The 20,403-nt window shown below is 41.8% G+C and overlaps 1 protein-coding gene across 1 annotated transcript in view; it reads left to right on the top strand.

Annotated features, from left to right (window-relative positions):
* slc4a4a (solute carrier family 4 member 4a) overlaps window positions 1-20,065 on the top strand; it is a 229,100-nt gene extending 209,035 nt beyond the window's left edge. The window contains 4 exon segments of the mRNA XM_034170791.1: window positions 2,290-2,445; window positions 9,118-9,211; window positions 11,576-11,655; window positions 18,852-20,065. Coding sequence (XP_034026682.1) covers window positions 2,290-2,445; window positions 9,118-9,211; window positions 11,576-11,619 — 294 coding nt within the window. The 3' untranslated portion in view covers window positions 11,620-11,655; window positions 18,852-20,065.
* Window positions 20,066-20,403: the final 338 nt, after the last annotated feature.

A 20,403-nucleotide genomic window follows, 5' to 3' on the forward strand; every position in this document is an offset into this window, starting at 1 on the left:
GACAGTGGGAGGTAGCCATCTCCTGAAGATGGTGCAGGGGAAGCCAGTGATTTTTTTGGGCAGTGTTTATCACTCGCTGCAAAGCCTTTCTGTTTGCAGCTGTACTTCCAGCAAACCACATATGTCATCACACTTTCAATGGCAGTGCGATAGAAGGACACCACCAACAGCTTCTACTCCAGTCTGCTTTTCCTCAGGAGCCTCAGGGAGTGCAGTCACTGCTGGGCCTTCTTTATAACAGCCGTGGTGTTGGTGGACTAGGAGAGTTCTTCTTGGATGTGGACTCCCAGATGCCTAAAAGAAGACACTCTCTCCACCGGATCTCGATTGATGCTGAGAAGGGCATAATGCCCCCGGTTTCTCCTGTCTGTGATGGCCTCCATTGTCTTTGTGGTATTCAATAGCAGGTTGTTGGGCTGACACCACTCAGACAGGTGCTGGACCTCCTCCCTGTAGGCGGTCTCATTTCCCCTCGAGATGACTCCAGTCATCATTGTGTCGTCTGCGAACCTGATGATGGTGTTTGTGGAATGATGGTGGACACAGTCATGATGATCCAACTTTTAACTTTGTCATCATTCATTATTGACTGCAAAATCACTCTTTTACATGCTTCTGTTCTTCGTAAATGCACGTCTTGAGTGACAGTCATTGCGCCAGTGTGCACACAGTGGAGCTCATCTGATCCATTATAACAAGATGTTAAATCTATCATAAACATACTTTTACAGCTGCTTATAAAGAAGGAATGAACATGCAACTGTTTTACCAAGCTATTACAATATAAACATAACAAATAATTACCTTTAAAGCTGTTCCAAATACATACCTTCTCCACCTCATGGAGCAGGAGAGAGACAGGAAAAAGGGTCCAGTTGTAATGGTGCGCTGTGATTCCAGAAACAATTACACGTGTTTTTAACATCCAGTCTCTGACAGAAAATGATTAATCCACTACAAAATAATTATTTTATATACAGCGTCTGGCGCACAAAGCAGGTAGGATTGTCACGACGAAGTGCGCGAGAGGGCGGAGCCAAAATAACCTGTCCTGTCCTTGTAGCCTCCAAGTGCTCGGATAATGGGCTTTTAACAGCCTTGTCTTCACCACAAACATGCCTCTAAAATCCTTGTTTGTCCTCGTAGTACCTTGTACACAAACTGCCCCACACTGTTACTGCTAAATTTTGAACTTCTTGAATTTAGCGCCACACTCAGAGATGAGCCTGGTTAGCCGAATATTGTGCCTCTCAGAGCCACTGTTCTCCCATGATTGTTGAATAACTGGACTCGTCCCAAAAAACATGCTACGTAGCTCATTATTCATCCTTCATTATTCAGTGGGACCAGGACTTCACTCGCTTACTCACTCACTCACTCACTCACTCACTCACTCACTCACTCACTCACTCACTCACTCACTCACTCACTCACTCACTCACTCACTCATCTTCAACTGCTTATCTGGAACCGGGTCACAGGGCAACAGCTCTAGCAGGGGACCCCACACTTTCCTTTCCTGGGCCACATTAACCACCTTTGACCAAAGCGTTCCCAGGCCAGTGTGGAGATATCATCTCTCCACCTAGTCCCGGGTCTTCCCCGGTGTCTTCTCCCAGCTGGATGTGTCTGGAACATCTCCCTAGGGAGGCGCCCAGGGGGCATCCTTATAAGATGCCTGAACCACTTCAGCTGGCTCCTCTCAACACGAAGGAGTAGCGGCTCTACTCAGAGCTCCTCACAAATGACTGAGCTTCCGAACTTATCTCTAAGGGAGACACCAGCCACCCTCCTGAGGAAACCCATTGCGGTCACTTATACCCGCGATCTAGTTCTTTCATTCATGATCCAACCCTCATCACCATAGGTGAGAGTAGGAACGAAGATTGACCAGTAGATCAAGAGCTTTGCTTTTTGGCTCACCTCCATTTTTGTCACAACAGTACGGTAGAGCGAATGCAACACTGCCCCTGCTGCACCGATTCTCCGGCCAATCTCATGCCCCATTGTCCCCTCACTCCTGAACAAGACCCTGAGGTACTTGTACTCCTTCAAAGCCTCATTCCCTACCTGGAGTAGGCAATGCATCGACTTCCTTCTGAGAACCATGACCTCAGATTTAGAGGTGCTGATCCTCAAAGTGTCAACTTTATTATCTAACAAATTATCAGTTATAGATTTACAAAGAAGGCCTTAGACTGGACTGCATTTTTTTATTTGTGTGAATTCAACAAAGAACCAACAGATAACTGCATAATCTCTACTCAATCCATCTTGTGCTGGTTTCAGATCCTTGCTCTGGTAGCTGTCAGAAAGTTAATGGACTACATGTTCTCCCAGCATGACCTCAGCTTCCTGGATGATGTCATCCCAGAGAAGGACAAGAAGAAGAAGGAGGATGAGAACAACAAAAAGCGGAGCAGTATAGACAGTGAACCTGACGAAGTAAGGGTTTTGGTTTTGCAATTTCACCATCTTCTGCATTTTCTGAACTGTCGTCTTAGACATTAGTTCACTTTCATCCTGTTTATCCTTCACCCATTTCTTACAAGGCTCAAGTAAGGCCACTGTATGTTGCTGTTGTTTTTTGTTTCAAATAACTCTCTTACCGTTTTCTGATAATTTGCTTTAAACTTCAATTTGTCATCCCCCACTTCTGTGACTTCACCATCCACCGAGCTGTCATTTCCCAATTTTCTTCTTTTGCAGGACTATGTAGTACTGCGGAGAGTGAAGAAAACACCACCATGTCATGCTAACTAGGCCCAGCTGTATAAGCATCAGTTTCTCCATACACATGCTGTTTCTGTCACAACTTTTTGTTCATTGAATTAAAGCAGGTTTGAACAATGAAGCTGAACAAGTATTTCAGGTGTACAACCCCAATTCCAATGAAGTTGGGACGTTGTGTAAAATGTAAATAAAAACAGAATACAATGATTTGCAAATCCTTTTCAACCTATATTCAATTGAATACACCACAAAGAAAAGATATTTAATGTTCAAACTGATAAACCTTGTTGTTTTTGTGCAAATATTTGCTCATTTTGAAATGGATGCCTGCAACACATTTCAAAAAAGTTGTGATGGGGCAACAAAAGACTGGGAAAGTTGATGAATGCGCAAAAACACCTAATTGGAAACAGGTGAGTGTCATGATTGGGTATAAAAGGAGCATCCCTAAAAGGCTCAGCCATTCACAAGCAAAGATGGGCTGAGGATCACCACTTTGTGAACAACTGCATGAAAAAATTGTCCAACAGTTTAAGAACAATGTTTCTCAACATTCAATTGCAAGGAATTTAGGGATTCCATCATCTACAGTCCATAATATAATCAGAAGATTCAGAGAATCTGGAGAACTTTCTACACGTAGGCGGCAAGGGCAAAAGCCAATGCCCATGACCTTCTATCCCTCAGGTGGCACTGCATTAACCCTCTGGGGCCGACGCTGTCGTATACGATGGTTAAGACCAAGCTTTACTAAATTATAAATAACTTTTTAATGATATGAGATAGAAACATCCTTTTTTTTTTTTTTTTTTTTTTTCTGAAAAGTTAACTCCACGGACTTTCAAGTCAGCCATCGGCCATCTTTGTACTCCTCATAGAAGCTGTGTGATGACATGTGCAGTGTGAGTGTCCAATCGGAATTGGTTCACCGTCACATGGTCACATGGTCACATGGTCCAAAATCCAATTGTAGGGCAGATTTACCTCACGTGAAAAGCCAAAGATTTTTTTCAAGAGTGATATGCTACTAGTTGGCCCATTTGAATAGCCCCCTGGGTGCTCCAGTGAGTACATACTATCGGGCTCCATGCGCCCTGCGCCATTATGCACAGCGATCAGTGAAAGCAGACAGAGCAGACAGAGAGCCTCTGATGACAATCTCACATGCTCAAACAAAGAGGATTGCTCCACTAGTTTGCATGTGAATGTTACTGGATAACTCTGTTGCTTTCTCGGCGTAAAGCACTGTTTACCATATCAATGGAGCGAGGGGGAGGGCCACTCCTCAGACTGTAAAGGGCCTGTCACAGTGGCGTATTCGTAGAGCTGCTCATTGCAGCGTTGTGTTTCATTGGCTGAGTACATCCGAAATACGCGCGTACTCAGCCTTTAACAGTGTTCGTTCATACTTGCAGCTGCGTGTGTTCGCGTTTTAATGTGTGCACACAGTCGCATGTGCCATGCTGCACCAGTTTCAGTGCTATTTTCTGCCTCTGTGGAAGTGCGCTCTGTTCTCTACTGCATCGTGTGGTGCGGCTCAAAAACAGTAATTTAACATTATTATTATTATTATTATTATTTATTATTTTTTATGCAACGAGTGCGCATTTATTTTAGAGTCACAGCTCTTTTCAGCTTTGATCAGACTGATCGATCAGGGTGTTTGATGAGCGCACCGACATGCAGCGAGTGCGCATTTATTTTAAAGAGTCACAGCTCTTTTCAGCTTTGATCAGACTGATCGATCAGGGTGTTTGATGAGCGCACCGACATGCAGCGAGTGCGCGTTTATTTTAAAGAGTCACAGCTCTTTTCAGCTTTGATCAGACTGTTCGATCAGGGTGTTTGATGAGCGCACCGACATGCAGCGAGTGCGCGTTTATTTTAAAGAGTCACAGCTCTTTTCAGCTTTGATCAGACTGATCGATCAGGGCGTTTGATGAGCGCACCGACATGCAACGAGTGTGCGTTTATTTTAAAGAGTCACAGCTCTGATTAGACAGACAGAGAGAGAGAGAGAGAGAGAGAGAGAGAGAGAGGGACAACAACATCCAGAAATGCAGCTGCCTTCTCTGAGCCTGAGTTCATTTGAAATAGACAGACGCAAAGTGGAAAAGTGTGCTGTGGTCCACATGAGTCCACATTTAAAATTGCTTTTGGAAATCATGGACGTGGTGTTCTCCGGACAAAAGAGGAAAAAGACCATCCAGATTGTGACCAACGCAAAGTTGAAAAGCCAGCATCTGTGATGGAAGGGCTGTGTGTTAGTGCCCATGGCATGGGCAACTAACACATTTGTGATGGCACCAACATTTCTGAAAGGTACGTACATCCAGGTTTTGGAGCAACACATGCTGCCATCCAAGCAAAGTCTTTTCATGGACGTCCCTGCTTATTTCAGCAAGACAATGCCAAGCCACATTCTGCACGTGTTACAACATACAACAGTGTGACTTCGTAATAAAAGAGTGCGGGTACTAGACTGGCCTGCCTGCAGTCCAGACCTGTCACCCATTGAAAATGTGAGGCACATTATGAAGTGCAAAATACGACATCGGCGACCCCAGACTGTTGAACAACTGAAGTCGTACATCAAGCAAGAATGGGAAAGAATTCCACCTACAAAGCTTCAACAATTAGAGATGAGAGATATACGTTATTGATCTCACAGTGGAGAAATTATGTTTACACTCCAGTTACCTCAGACAGCAATTAGTCAACAATTATTACTTGTTTACCGTAATAATGGCACACATCAGAATTAAAGACAACCCATACACATTTGACATTGTTTATGTGCACTAAGTTTGAAGAAGTCCGTTGTCCGAATTGAGGCAAGTGGGTAAAGTTCATGCAGCAACCCTGAGATGCGCCGCCGTCAGCTTGGGGGGGAAGAGCGGGGGCTGCAGCTAAAACTGCACCGTCCCCGCCGAAGGGGAAAGGAGTGACGTTTAGCAGGCACCGGAAGATGCGACCGCCCTCGTCGGAGTCCCAAGCTGCCCCTCATCAGAGTCCCAAGCTGAAATTAGTGTCCTCACTTCCCAAACGCTTATCGAGTATTAGAAGGAAAGTTGATGTAACACATCAACTTTTCTTCTAAAACTTTTACATCAACTTGATCAAGTTGATGTAAAACATACCACTGTCCCAGCTTTTTTGAAACGTGTTGCAGGCATCCATTTCAAAATGAACTTTGTGATGTATTCAATTGAATATAGGTTACAGAGAATTTGCAAATCATTGTATTCTGTTTTTATTTACATTTTTCATAACGTCCCAACTTCATTGGAACTGGGGTTGTATGTACCACTGCTGCTGTCTCTGGAGCCTCAATCTCAATAGAACCCCCCAAGAAGAGATCTCGATATCTTTCCAGGAGAATGAAGGTCCAAATCTTTAGGGTCCTGATGCTTCCTGTTTTATTGTATGGTTGCAAGTCTTGGATGCTAACCAGTGACCAAAGACGACAACTGGATGTCTTTGCTACTACGTATGTCTCTTTGGAGGCTCCATGGATTACCACTGGAATGACGTTGTCAAACAAGTGGTTACTTAGGGAGACACACATGAGAAGTATCGCTTGCACTGTGAGGGAGTGTAAGCTATGACATTTTGGACATGCGGCACATTTCTCTATGCATGATCCAGTATGCAGGTGCCTCAGCGTTGAGCACGACAGCAGCTGGAGAAAACCAAGGAGACGTCCATATTTTACCTTTCTGTGGTAGACAGATGGTTACTTCTGAGAGGCAGGCATGGGCCAGTTGTCTCACAGGGTGGTTGCCAACTAGGATCTGTGATGATTTCCTGGTGTGGTGGATACAGCAATGCCCTGCAATACTGCATGAGCCCAGACTTGACTTCTGCTATATTATGATTTAATGTGAGGTTTGAAGTTATATTAGGAAAAATATTAATTAATGTAGAATGAAGCCTGGCAACTCGTTATGCATCTTGCATTATGGACAATGTAAGATACCTAGATGGATACTTAGTACCCAGCTACAATATAGTATTGCTGGTTTACATGTAAATATCTGCCACCTCAGCCCAACAGCCACCTTAATCTGCTTTTAAGGTACATCCTTCCACAGAAGTGATGAATGATTTGTTGTTGGCTATGGATGCAGAAACCACATTTTTGTTTTGATTACTGTATTTAATTTCAACTTTTGATGCAATTGATTATGGTATTTTTTGGAGAGAATTGAAAATTAATTTGGTATCTTATGTCAAGTACGTTTGTGGCTCAGCACCTATGGTATGTATTTCTCAGATGTGTTTGTGTCTATGTGTTTGTTATATAGATATATCACCACTACATCCAAATTCACTGCAGTCAGTTATGGTGTACCATATGGTTCGAGGTGAGGAGACGGACAAAGGGTGATCCAACTGACCCTTTGTGACAGACATAAATAGGGATGGAGTGACCTCGCAGTCATCCGACTGATGGCTAGGTTTATAACCGTGGGACTCAGTTGGCCTCAGCCTGAAGAAACAACGCAGTGTCACTTCCGTGTGGGCTCACCACCCGAAGGGAGTCTGTTGAGGGTCTGGTGCACTGCTTTTCTGGCAGTGGACAGGGACAAATGCCCACACGGCCTGACACTCAGCAATGGAACTTAACTTTTGGAATGTGGAACATTACCTCTCTGGCACGGAAGGAGCCTGAACCTGTGCAGGAGGCTGAGCAATACCAACTAGAAATAGTTGGGCTCACCTCCACACACAGCATCATCTCTGGAACCAAATCTCTGGAGATGGGCTGGACTCTGTTTTTCCAGAGATGCCCAGGGTGAGAGGCACCAGGCGGGTGTGGGGATACTCACAAGTCTTGGGCCGAGTGCCATTATTTTGAAGTTTTTTCTGGTGAATGAGAAGGCTGCCTCGATGCGACTTGTGTTGCAGAGAGATCTGACTATTGTTTGTGCACATACACCAACCAACAGTTCAGAGTATCCAGCCTTCTTGGAGACTCTGAGTGGGATCCTGGAAAAGGTTCCTTCTGGACACTCCTTAGATCTACTGTGGGACTTCAGTGCTCATGTGGACAACAATGGAGAAACCTGAAGGGGAGTGATTGGGCTTATTGGCCCCTCTGATCTGAATCAGAGTGGTGTTTTGTTGTTGGACTTCTGTGCTGGTCATGGATTGTCCATAACAAACAATGTGTTCAAGCACAAGGGTGTTCATAAGTACATGTGGTACCAGAACACCCTAGTTCAAAGGTCGTTGATTGATTTTGGAATTGTGTCATCAGACTGCGACTTTGTGTCATGAACACTTATGTGAATAGAGGGGCAGAGCTGTCAACTGATCACCACCTGGTGATGAGTCGGGTCAGATGGCAGGGTAAGCCACCAAGTCGACCTGGAAGTCTTAAATGTGTGGTGAGGGTTTCCTGGGAATGTTTGGTGGAAGAGCCTGTTCAGACGGCCTTCAACTCATACCTCTGAAGAAACTTCTCCCAGACCCTGAGGAAGATCAGGAACATGGAAGCAGAGTGGTCCATGTTCAAGGCCTCCATTGTTGAGGTGGATGCTTTGAGCTGTGGCCAGAAGGTTGTTGTTGCTTGTCGTGGTTGCAACCCAAGAAGACATTAGGCTGAATTAGGAGGTCTTTCATGTCTGGTTGGCACAGAGGTCTCCAGAATCAGGAGTTTGGCAAGGCCATGAAAAATGACTTTCGGTCAGCTTCGAAGCAGTTCTGGCAACTGTCACATGCCTCAGTAAAGGGAGGCAGTTCTTAGCCCAGGAGTTACAGAACTTTGCTGACGATAGGGAAGTACAGTTGAGCGGGATGAGTGGTTTGGTCTGCTGCCATTGCAACCCAGACGCAGATAAGCCGTAGAAAATGACTGAATGGTTCAATTGTCACAATCAATTAATCCTTTTTAAGTTACCTGTCAAGGCTGGGCAAATGCCAAATTTTGACTAGTTATAGTTTCTCAAATATGAGTATTTACCCACTGTTTTGTGTTTAGCCTTTGTAAATAGAATCTATTTTGGTTTTCGATTATTGGGATGAGAAAACAGGACTTTATAGTACATCAGCTCAGTCTGTTACAAATTCAATGGGCTTTTTTCCCCTACAGTTTTCCCCCTCAAATTGTAAAGGTCAAACACTACATGAGCAATAATTGATTGGTTAAAATCATTATAATTTGCAGCTACGCAAGCTGGACATAAGTGTATTTATGGCCTGCCTTTTCAATCTTATATGAGGGGAAGACCTCAGTCTCTGATACTGAGCAGAATGTGTTTTTCAGTGTATTACATTAATATTCAGTTCCACTCAGTGGCTTGATATTTGTGGTTTAAGTGGGTGTGATTCCATTGAATTTATAATAACTGTATTTAAGGTTTTGTTTGTCTCCAGCAGTCTGACTACCCTTACAATGAGAATGTTCCCACCATTAAAATCTCCATGGACACAATGGAGCAGAAGCCTTTCTTAGATGATAAAGCCTCTGACAGTGAGTAGACCCAAGCTACCCACAAGGCCCCAGGAAAGCTTCTCCTCCTCCTTCACTTCTTTGTGCCTTACTACTCCACCTGTGCCTCCTCTGATGACTTCTGTCACTAAGGTGTGGATGATGATGATAATCACTATTAACATTTTTTTCTGTGACTTCATTCTTCATCGGACACTTGCCATGTGTTCTTCTGGCACATTGCATTTCTCCTTTTCTCATGGCCTATCTATTTTTTTGGTAAAATTTCTGCTTTTAATTACATGTTTGTTTTATTACACCTGTTTTTCTCTTTATATTTTGATGTATGTCAGCTCACTTTTTGTTGTGACTGAATGCATAGTACAACTGTTCTCATTATCATGAATATACATCTCAGAAGTGCATGCTTTTAAACCTTGTCGACACCTTGGAAAGCCTTAGAGGGCACTGGATGTGGGATATTCCACCACTGTGCTGTAGTCCTGTTTTAGCCATGGCAGGATTTTCCAAGTTGTTCAAAAATTCCTCTTTTCTGTCATGAATAATCTGTTGCATTTCAGAGTAGCCTGTGATGTTGTAATCATGACATCTTTGGCGGGTTTTCTGGAAGTGCCAAAGATGTGCTAAAGTTATACTATGGGCATTCTATGGTTGTTTTTGCACATTACACATTGTACCACCAACTTGTACCACATTACACGCCTGTGGTACAAGTTTGATGCATTATATCATCACACCATGCATTAGATCACACTCATAGGACAACCATGATCTTCACATGCCATTTTGTCACATGACCTTCCACAATGCATAGCCATGAAAGCCAGAAAGGGGCTTTAGTTTATAAACAATTTGTTAAGCTCCTGTCGCGTAGAAGGCATGTGCATGATGTGTTAGTGACAGTCACTGGTGTGTTATACTTGCCAGTGTTGCAGACCGAACGGTCCCCCCCAATAATCGGTCTGCCCTGCCTTCACTGCGCATGCATCATTAGCCGTGGTTCACGGATTATTGCCTCGTTTCTGCTCACAGTTGCACTCCAGTCATCATCTACCTCAGCGACAGATATCTGAAGCTTTTGCACAATCATTTCCACATAAATCCAGCGTTATTCCATCATAAAAGACAGAGGAAGCGATCAAAGCGCTGTGCCTGTCACACAAATGGCGTGTGCATGGTATGCGTGTTGCAGGTGAGTGGTGGGTGCATGATGGGTAAGGTGTGATCGGGCGACGAGTGAAGTTGTGTGGTTAGTCTTTCTAACATGACAGCCTGGTGAGGCGAGTGCCGGCAACCATGTGATATTGTAGGGTGTGTTTATGGTGAATTGTGGTGTGTTTGTGGCAGACAGTGAAGAATTGAGTAGCGAGTGTTTCACTCGCCTCTAAACACCACAAACATGCCATCTCTGTGAGAGGGGCTAATACACTGTAATGATGTCAGGGACACACTAGCATTAGAACAGAGTCCTATTTGTTACATTAACATAATCCAAGCTGCTTAGACTTTGGTTTCAAGCTGTGTAATCAAATGCAAACATTCAATGTTACTTTATTGTTCATAAAATATAGCTTAATATGGCCAAGCAGTATGACCTACTGACAGACTCTAATGTCATTTGGTTCAAGGTTAAATCCCCCTGTCCACATGCGGCCCGTTAGGTTGCGGGTGGCTTCCCAATAGAATAAAATTTCAAAATGGCAAACTCACAGGATAATCACAACCCCGCTGCAATCCATCTGCAAGCATACATGGTCATTTTGGAGTGCATCACCCACCATCTGGACTGTTGGGATCACAGGGATAATCTGTAACAAAATTTTGGAGTGTTCAAAATTTGGATGCCAATACAAATCATCAGGAACCAAACCAGGTCACCAGCAAGCTCGCGGCACCTTAACCAGCCGTCTGCAATGTCCTGGGAACCCTGCTGCAAGCGGACAGCATGAGATTTGTACTAAACACTGATGCAGATCTGTACCCAATCCGATATTGTAAAGCTCACTGCAGCAGCGTGGCAAGCAGGTGGTGAAATATTCCATCCTGTGAATAGGTGTCACCATTGGCAAGGTCACTGCCAGCTTCAGCTACACCCATTTTTGCAGCTTTAGATGCCATTTGCTTCCCGATTTCTATCTGGAGCCCACCTGGAAATTGATAGGAACATGTGGGTACTAGGCTTAACTTTGTTGATTTTCAAGCAGGTCTCTGTCTCAGTAAATGGGGGCACATGTTTGTTTTTAAATGGTAGTGTTTGCATTTTCTTTTGCCTTTCTCTTTTCTTTACTCATTCACATCTGCTTTGGAGCTTTGCATTTTTAAAAGCCATTGGTGGAGATGGATTTAGCACAAAAGCACCACCAATTTTTTTTTCCCCTTCCATAGGTGAGAAATCGCCATCGTTCCTTGAACGACACACTTCGTGCTGAGCAGCTCCGCTACTACAAGGCCAACTGTTTGTCCAGGTGAGATGCACACGTGCGTGTGTAATTAAACAGTCTATGTCATCATGCTCAATTTGGTATGTTACAATTACAGACTCATGCTATCATATGATAACTTATACCAATGGGATTGAAGCTCAAAATTATAAAAAATATAGCTGTACCCAAAAATTAGGTTTTTTTTTGTTGTTCTTTTAAATGGTTTTACAATAAAAAAAACTGTTCCAATGATTTTAAATATGATGCTTTTTGACATCAAAAGATAAATCTGTACCATATAATTTAAATAGAAAGAGAGAAAATAAAACTTAGAATTTCAATTGCATAAGTTTTTAACTCCTCCAATTCAGTATTTTGTTCATACATTTGAAATGCTCATGTTTTGTTCAGGGTGGAACAGTGGATTAGTGGTCAGCATTGCTGCCTCATAGCATGAAGGTTCTGGGATCACTTCCCGCCTATTCCTTTCTGTGTAGAGTTTGCATGTTCTCCTTGTGGGTTCCCTCTAGGCGCTCCAGCTTCCTCCCACTTCCAGAAACAGGCAGGTTAGGTGGATTGTAAACTTTAAATTGTCCATCAATGTGAATGTTTTTTTTTTTTTTTTTGTCTATATGTGTCATGGTCCTGTAATAGACTGGCACCTTGTTCAGGGTGTTACCCGCCTCTTGCTCAGTGACTGCTGAGATAGGCTCCAGTCCCCTGTGACCATTAATTCAAATAAGTGAGGTATATAGAATGAATGAATGTTTTGCTAAACTGCGTGGGGACTGTGAGTGAATATGTGAGTGACTTTTTCAGGTTCAGCCACAAATTGAGATTTGGACTCAGATTCGACCACTCCAGATCATTAAGTCATTCCTGTGTAGGTTTGGCTTCATGCTCGACATCATTAACTTGCCAGAAAACAAATCTTATTCCACGTCTCAGGTTTCTAGCAGACTGCATAATTCATAAGGGTAATCAGGGGTGTGTTCTAGCTCCTACGCTATTCAATGCTTGCATGAAATGAGTGTTGGGCAGAATTGAGGACTCAAATGACTTGTACAATTTTGTCAGTGAGGAAAGATTCACTGACCTTGACTTTGAGGATTATGCCTTGATCTTAGTGGAATCAAGAATGCTCTTCTTGCAGCAGATGAAAAGCTGAGTGAGGAGTGATAGCATCTGGGTTTGCACTTGTCCAGTATTAAGACTAAGATCCAGATTTTCAAATACTGTACTGAGCCATCAAAAGTGAATTTGTTTGTGGAAAAAATGTCAAAGTTGAAAGATTCACTTATCTCAGCAGTGACATGCATGTCACTTGGCACCCTTGACCTTTGAGATCGAGAGAAGACTGTGAAGAGCTTATGAAGTCATAAGGTCTCTGGACACAGGTGTTTGTCAATGCCGATATGTGATCTTCACATGGGAATGAAGGTCCAAGTCTTTAGGATCCTGGTGCTTCTATTCTTAGTGTTTACTTGTGAGACCTGGATTCTAACCAGTGACCTAAAGTGACAACTTTACATCTTTGGTACCAGGTCTCTCCAGTGGATCCTCAAGTTACTAAGAGTAGTATTGTAGTGCTGCCATTGTTGGGGTGTAGCTGGAGAGACAAATCTGTGACAAAACATGTGAATTAGGGACTGTTTTTTAGTTGGTGTCTCACTGAATTGTACTTACGACACGCTAAGGCATGTCGCCTGATTGTGGGCCAAATATCTCATGGACTGACAGTGAAAAAATGGCCAAAAATAAGGAGTAGTCCACATGCATAGCGCATGAGTGCTGCTTGAATGCTGTGCAGCACTCTTGTGAATGTCGAGCCCCACTAACGTGGCCTTTGCCAGTGCAAGGGTTTGCACGTGAATGGCTGAAATGGTGACACATTTGCAAACGTGCTCAGGATGGCTGTGGGCTGATAGTATGCTACTGTTATTTGAAAAGAGGGTGTGGATATACCCCATGCACAGCCCTGTAAATAATAATATAATAAAAAATAAATAAATAAAAATAATAATTAAAAATCCTAGCATGGCTCCATGGAGGAGAAAAAAAAACATGAAGTATGGACAGAGCAGTGACCACTTGCAGAATGATGTATAGGAGCTGTGTCTTGTCAATATTACTGTCCCCGCTGGATCCACTGTCCTCCTCTACTTCTGGTAATGATCAGCATATGATCATCTGCTTGTACAATCCTCCTCTTGTTGGGCTCTGGGATCCTCTAGAAGCACACCTGGATGAGGTAGAATGGTCACATCTCCGTGATGAGGCATGATGTCTAGCAGCACTTCAAAGGTGTGCATCTTCTGATTTATTTGGCAATAACGTACATGTAAGTAAAATAAACAAGATAGTGTATAAATTGCAGAGGATAATACAACAATTCCAGTTATTTACATTGTGGTCCTCAATAAAAATAAAATAAGAGGATAAAACTGGATTGCGCGGCTCCTCTGCCAACTGACAGGTTTCGTCCAACCCACTGACATTCATGCGCAGCAGGTCAGAGCCTGGCCAGGTGCAGGGCTGCGTTAGAAGCTGTTGGACTCCCTTGGCCACCTCCAGAAGTGCTGTTTCTCTCTGATCATATGAAAGAAATGCGCGTCATCAACCTCTCACATGTTGTCTCATAAGTTGCACACTTTTGGACTCAAAGCAGCTAAAATCATGAAGGGTTCAACACATTTCTTTGCATCATCATTTTTGGTTTGTTCAAAATTCAACCGACATGAGAGTGACACCCTGTGACTCACGCGAGGGGATACCGACACTTTGCAAACGTCACACGAAATCTCGCAAAATCCCTCTGTACTTTTTAACAGACAGTCTTTAAAAAATGAAAAATATAATTAAAAGCATCATTAACATCAAACTGTATTTGTTTGTGGCTTATTAGATGCTGTTGGTGTCCCTGTGCTGCATGGTGATCTGTATTTACATCACTGTTATCTCTTCATCTTAAAATTTGTAGCAGTTTAATAAGATTGCAGAGTACACATCAGCCTTAAGAGGAAAAACAGTGGCTGCTTTTTGGGCAAAAATTTTGATTATGATGCTCCAGCAGAGATTATCTTTGTCTATCATGCCCGCAGCCTGTCATGATGACCAGGAATCCTGGGTCTTGTGCACAGTGTCCCTGTATTCCTCCATCTGGTCTGATTGTTGTAATAGTCCCGTCCACAGTCTTGTTTTAAAGGATTTATGTTCAGAACAATATGGGAAAACATGACTGTAAATTCAGCAGTTTGCACGACTTTAAAAAAAATTACTGTATGTTGTCAGCCTGACAGAGAAAAGCACATGCATACGACAGTATACATATGCACTGCATGTCTTAATATATTTACACAGTGCTAATGAAAAATAAACCCTCCAATGAGATTTTACCAAAAATCAATACAAACATGTCAGGTCAGTGAAGTTACTTCATGTATGGTATTTATTATGTATGATCATTTAATATTCCAGTAGTGATGACATCATGTTGGCCCTTTCCTTGCGCTAATCCTGCACCACTAAAACCAAAGACAAATTGCTTTGTGATAAGATGACCTTGCAAAGCCTTCAACAGTCACTGGTTGCTTTCTGGAAAGATTAAAAAAAATAAGTGTGCTGCATACACAGACAGAAGAACCAAAGGACAGATGCCTTATACTGTGCATGTATCACAAGTGTACATCCATGTGGAACCGCCCGCCATCATCTGAGCGTGCTGGATGTGCTCCCCAACAGTTCAAATAGTAACTTGACAATGATGCAGCACATAAATTTATCTGAGCAAAATCATGAAAATAAATAATAGCGCTTACTGCCCCCTTATTTGAAGAAAGTTGGTTAAATGCCCACCTGAAATTAAATGAATTGTTATTAAAGTTGATTAAATGACCACCCAAAATTAAATACTTTTCTGACCCCAACAAATAATAATCAAAAAGAATGACTTTCTCAATGTTTTTCTCATCTCTTCCACGTCTTACCTGTGATGATGTCATCAGTGTGCGCTGGCAGCAGTTGTTGTGGAATAGAAATTGGAATGTGCTCTTATTTTGAAAGATTCTTTTGCAAGAAAACAGGAAGCATCTTAACCTTCACAAAGCTAGCATCTGTGTTTTTTTGGCTCTGATGGGAATTAGTGGACAAAGACCGACCGCTGGTGCGCACTGTGCCTCACGTCACCTCCCGGTGTCTGCTGATGCAGACAGAGTTTTGCTGGAGGGAAAGCAGCTTAATGTTGACTGGCTGCCCATTGGCTGTCCACTGGCAAGCTCCGAACAAGTACGGGACAAAACAACCATCGGGAAAGTTCTGTGTCTGATGTCCGCTCAACGTTTTGAGCAGGTACACAGCTTTCCAACAGACTCATCAGCTGACGTCAGCTGACAAGGAACACATTTAATGAATGAGAAAAAGGATTTGTACAGGACAAAAATGGACACAAACGGGTGAGTTATTTGTGATTTATTTTTTATTTGTAAAGAAATCAGGCATTTTGTTGAAATGGGCATTCCAACAAGCGTAATATTGGCCGCATTTGTACACTGGCGCAACCCCTCTTCAGGCAGAATTTTGCTCAGAATGCCCTGGGAACTCTGAAGTGCAAATACAGTAATTCAAGAAGTACTTTTTTTTTTATCTTGAAATGACAATTTTGGAACAAAATGTCCTTGGGCACCTTTGCCCTTGAGTTATTAACCAGCAGTATGTGCAGTATAAGCTTAACAGCCTTCATTGACAATGTAATACTTAATAGTCCACCGTTGCATGCACAACTTCCATACATCAGTATTGCATAGGTTAACATGAAAAAAATTAAAGAGGTGGGTACTGAATAGCACAGCAAAAATGATTCAAAATCATACAAACTAATTTTTTTTTTTGTATGTTTGCAGTGTGCTGCCGTGTTTACAGTTGTATGCAAAAGTTTGGGCACCCCTGATGATTTCCATGATATTCCTTTATAAATCATTGGTTGTTTGGATCAGCAATTTCAGCTAAATATATCATATAGCAGACAAACACACTGATATTTGAGAAGTGAACTGAAGTTTGTAAGATTTACAAAAAGTGTGCAATAATTCTTTAAACAAAATTAGGCAGGTGCATAAATTTGGGCACCCCAACAGAAAAAAATACATCAATATTTAGTTGATCCTCCTTTTGCAGAAATAACAGCCTATAAAAACGCTTCCTATAGCTTCCAATGAGAGTCTGGATTCTGGCTGAAGGTATTTTGGACCATTCTTCTTTACAAAACATCTCCATTTCTGTCAGGTTTGTTGGTTTCTGAGCATGGACAGCCCACTTAAAATCACACCACAGATTTTCAATAATATTCAGGTCTGGGACTGAGATGGCCATTCCAGAACGTTGTACTTGTTCTGCTGCATGAATGCTTTAGTACATTTTGAGCAGTGTTTAGGGTTGTTGTCTTGTTGAAAGATCCAGCAACTTCAACTGTCACTGATTCATGAACATTGTTCTTAATAATCTGCTGATATTGACTGGAATCCATGTGACTCTCAACCTTAACAAGATTCCCAGTACCTGTACTGACCCCACAGCATGATGGAACCACCTCAGAATTTTACTGTATGTAGCAAGTGTATTTCTTGGAATGCTGTGTTCTTTTTCAGCCATGCATACCACCCCTTGTTATGTCTAAATAACTCAATTTTAGTTTCATCAGTCCACAGCACCTTATTCCAAAATGAAGCTGGCTTGTCTAAATGTGCTTTAGCATACCTCAAGCGATTCTGTTTGTGGCGTGTATGCAGAAAAGGCTTACTCTGCATTACAACATCTCCTTGTGAAAAGTGCGCTGTATAGTTGAACGATGCAGAGAGACATCTCCTTGTGAAAAGTGTGCTGTATAGTTGAACGATGCACAGCAAGATCATGTTGTAGGTCTTTGGAGCAGGTCTGTGGGTTGACTATGACTGTTCTCACCATCCTTCGCTTCAGCTTATCTGAGATTTTTCTTGGCCTGCCTCTTCAGGCCTTAACTAGTACTGTGCCTGTGGTCTTCCATTTCCTCACTATGTTCCTCACAGTGGAAACTGACAGCTGAAATCTCTGAGATAGCTTTTTGTATGCTTCCCCTAAACCATGATGTTGAACAATCTTTGTTTTCAGGTCATGTGAGAGTTGTTTAGAGGCTCCCAAGTTGCCACTCATTACAAGAGATGCAAAGAGGGGAAACATTTGCAAATGGCCACCTTAAATACCCTTTCTCATGATTGGATTCACCTGTGTAAGAAGGTCAAGGGTCAATGAGCTTATCAAACCAGTTTTGTGTTCCAATAATTAGTGCTAAATGTATTCAAATCAGTAAAATAACAAGGGTGCCCAAATTTATGCACCTGCCCAATTTTGTTGAAATAATTATTGCACACTTTCTGTAAATACTAGAAACTTAAATTCACTTCTCAAATATCAGTGTGTTCGTCTGCTATATGATATATTTAAGTGAAATTTTGGATCCAGACAACCAATGACTTATAAAGGAAAATCATGAAAATTATCAGGGGTGCCCAGTCTTTTGCATACAATTGTATGTTCATGCATTATAAGCCGTACACTGTCAACATCATGATCACCAATACTCCTGGTCATGCTGGTGCAGTTTGGCTTTCTTTTCTGAAAGGAGAGAGAGAAACAAAGGTTAAAAAAACAACTTGTGGAAGCATGTTTTTCACCAAATTTTCTTCTGTGAAAACAACCACAGCTACGTATATGGGATTTCAGTGGCAGCACTGAGGCCAGGCAACATAGAACCAGAAAAACAAAGCAGCACAACAAAAAACAGATGACAAACCCACAGAGAGAGTTTCAACTTTGCACAGCATTGCACGGACTAAGTGGAAGCTGCATCATGTGGTGATGGCAGGGCTGTCTCTTTGGTGGTACATGATCACGTGATGAGTCAGCACTCCAGCTGATCTTTCTCTGTTTACACACTGCATAAATGGTGTCAACTGTACAATGTTTCAGTGCAAAATCTTCACATGTCACATGTATATGGCATCTGTTCACAAATACTAATAGAGCTGAAAGGTGGACCAGAATTGGATTAAATGGCATGTCTGATGTTTTGCTGATACCTACTGTCCATTTTGTGTCCGAACAATGTCTCAATTTCAGTTTATTTTATTTTCATTTATATAGCACCAAATCACAACAAGGTTTCCTCAAGGCGCTTCACACAAGTAACGTCTCTATTTGTGTTTCAGCCCTGAGATGAGTCCGCTGAAGTCTGTGCCTCAGATTAAAATCGAGATGGACTCAGATGATGAAAATTCTTCACACTGGAGCAGCAGAGGGTCTGAAACCTCCCTGTAGGAGCAAATTGTGCAGCAGCAGGAAGACATATCTCTTTTTCTTCCCATCTTATATTGAAAACACCTGTGAAAAGAACATGAAAAGTGCACAGAATGATTTAATGCAGACACACTAAATGAAAGAAAACTGTTTTTTTCTACTAATGAAGTAATTTTAGGAGTCCTTCTTTTCTTTCATTCCATCTTGTCTCCATGACTATATCTATTGTTTTATTTCTGATGTACTCAAATGCTGATCAAAATAATTCTTTACTACTCTTCTGTGCAGTTCCTTTGAGTGACAGGATGCGCTGCAGCTCTTTCTGACCACTTCCTGGAGTATCCTCCATTCTCTTTTTATACAAACATTTATTTTAATTTTTATATCAATTAAATTACTCTAATAATGTTCTCCTGTAGCAGGAAAACAGTTTTTAAATAGCTCTACCTCTTATTTTAGATTTGGTGATGATTATTCTGGGGGAATAAATGCAATGATGATTTTTTTTTTTTTTTTTGTCTTTTTTAATGCTGCATGGGTTTTTGATATTGTCACTTTTCTCTTGTAAAGTTGGAATATTCTAAGAGATTAATTGTATCATAGCTTTTGAAAGAAATATGTGCAAATATATATAGAAATTTAAAATGTATTGAAATGTTAATTACACTTAATTAACAATGCATATTTCTATGTGCAGATGAGGAAAATATTTTTATTATCACTTCTTGATCTAATGCTGTCCTAATTTAACTGTTGTCTGATGCTTTCATGCTGTTCACTTCAAAATTTTGTTACTTCTTTAAATTAAATCATACATTTCTGTATTTGTTTTCTGATTGTAATATGCATGTTTTTCTCAGAGCATATACCTGCTTGTGCTGCACAAACGACTTTGCCGAAGTGACTTACTGAGACGACTTAAATTCATGTGGTAATGGTTGAAGGGATTATAAGTGGGCTCCAGTCGTCCAGTCCACATCAGGACCTTGTTTTCTGATTAACAGGTTTAGGAGTTCATTGTCTCTAGGTTTGCCATCTGTGGTCCTGATGGCACAGTGAAGTAATGCATCGTAAGTGATTGACTTTCAGTAGTTGAAAATTCAATAAAAAACTGACAAACTATAAATGTTTCAGACAGCACCAGAACTATTTGCTAATTTACACTTGTGTGGCAGTTCATTGTGTATTTTTGGAATGTAGTTTTTGGGTCCTTCTGTAGAGCTTTTAACAAAATGATCACCTTCATGAAGATCTTGAATTACAAGGCACAAGTAATGTGTATTGAACATTCTATTTTTATTTGTTTTGGGACAAATCTTTTCACTCAAGACAAGCATGAATTTAATTGGTACAGTGTCCAGTACGTAAATGAGGACCGAGCTCCTCATTGGCAATCCAGTTGTAATGACTCAGTGGTGAGCAGAGCCATGGCTCGACAGTGACGCTATGGTAAACAGCTAACTC

Source organism: Thalassophryne amazonica, chromosome 5 (assembly GCF_902500255.1).
Source record: "Thalassophryne amazonica chromosome 5, fThaAma1.1, whole genome shotgun sequence".
NCBI classification, from domain to species: Eukaryota; Metazoa; Chordata; class Actinopteri; order Batrachoidiformes; family Batrachoididae; genus Thalassophryne; species Thalassophryne amazonica.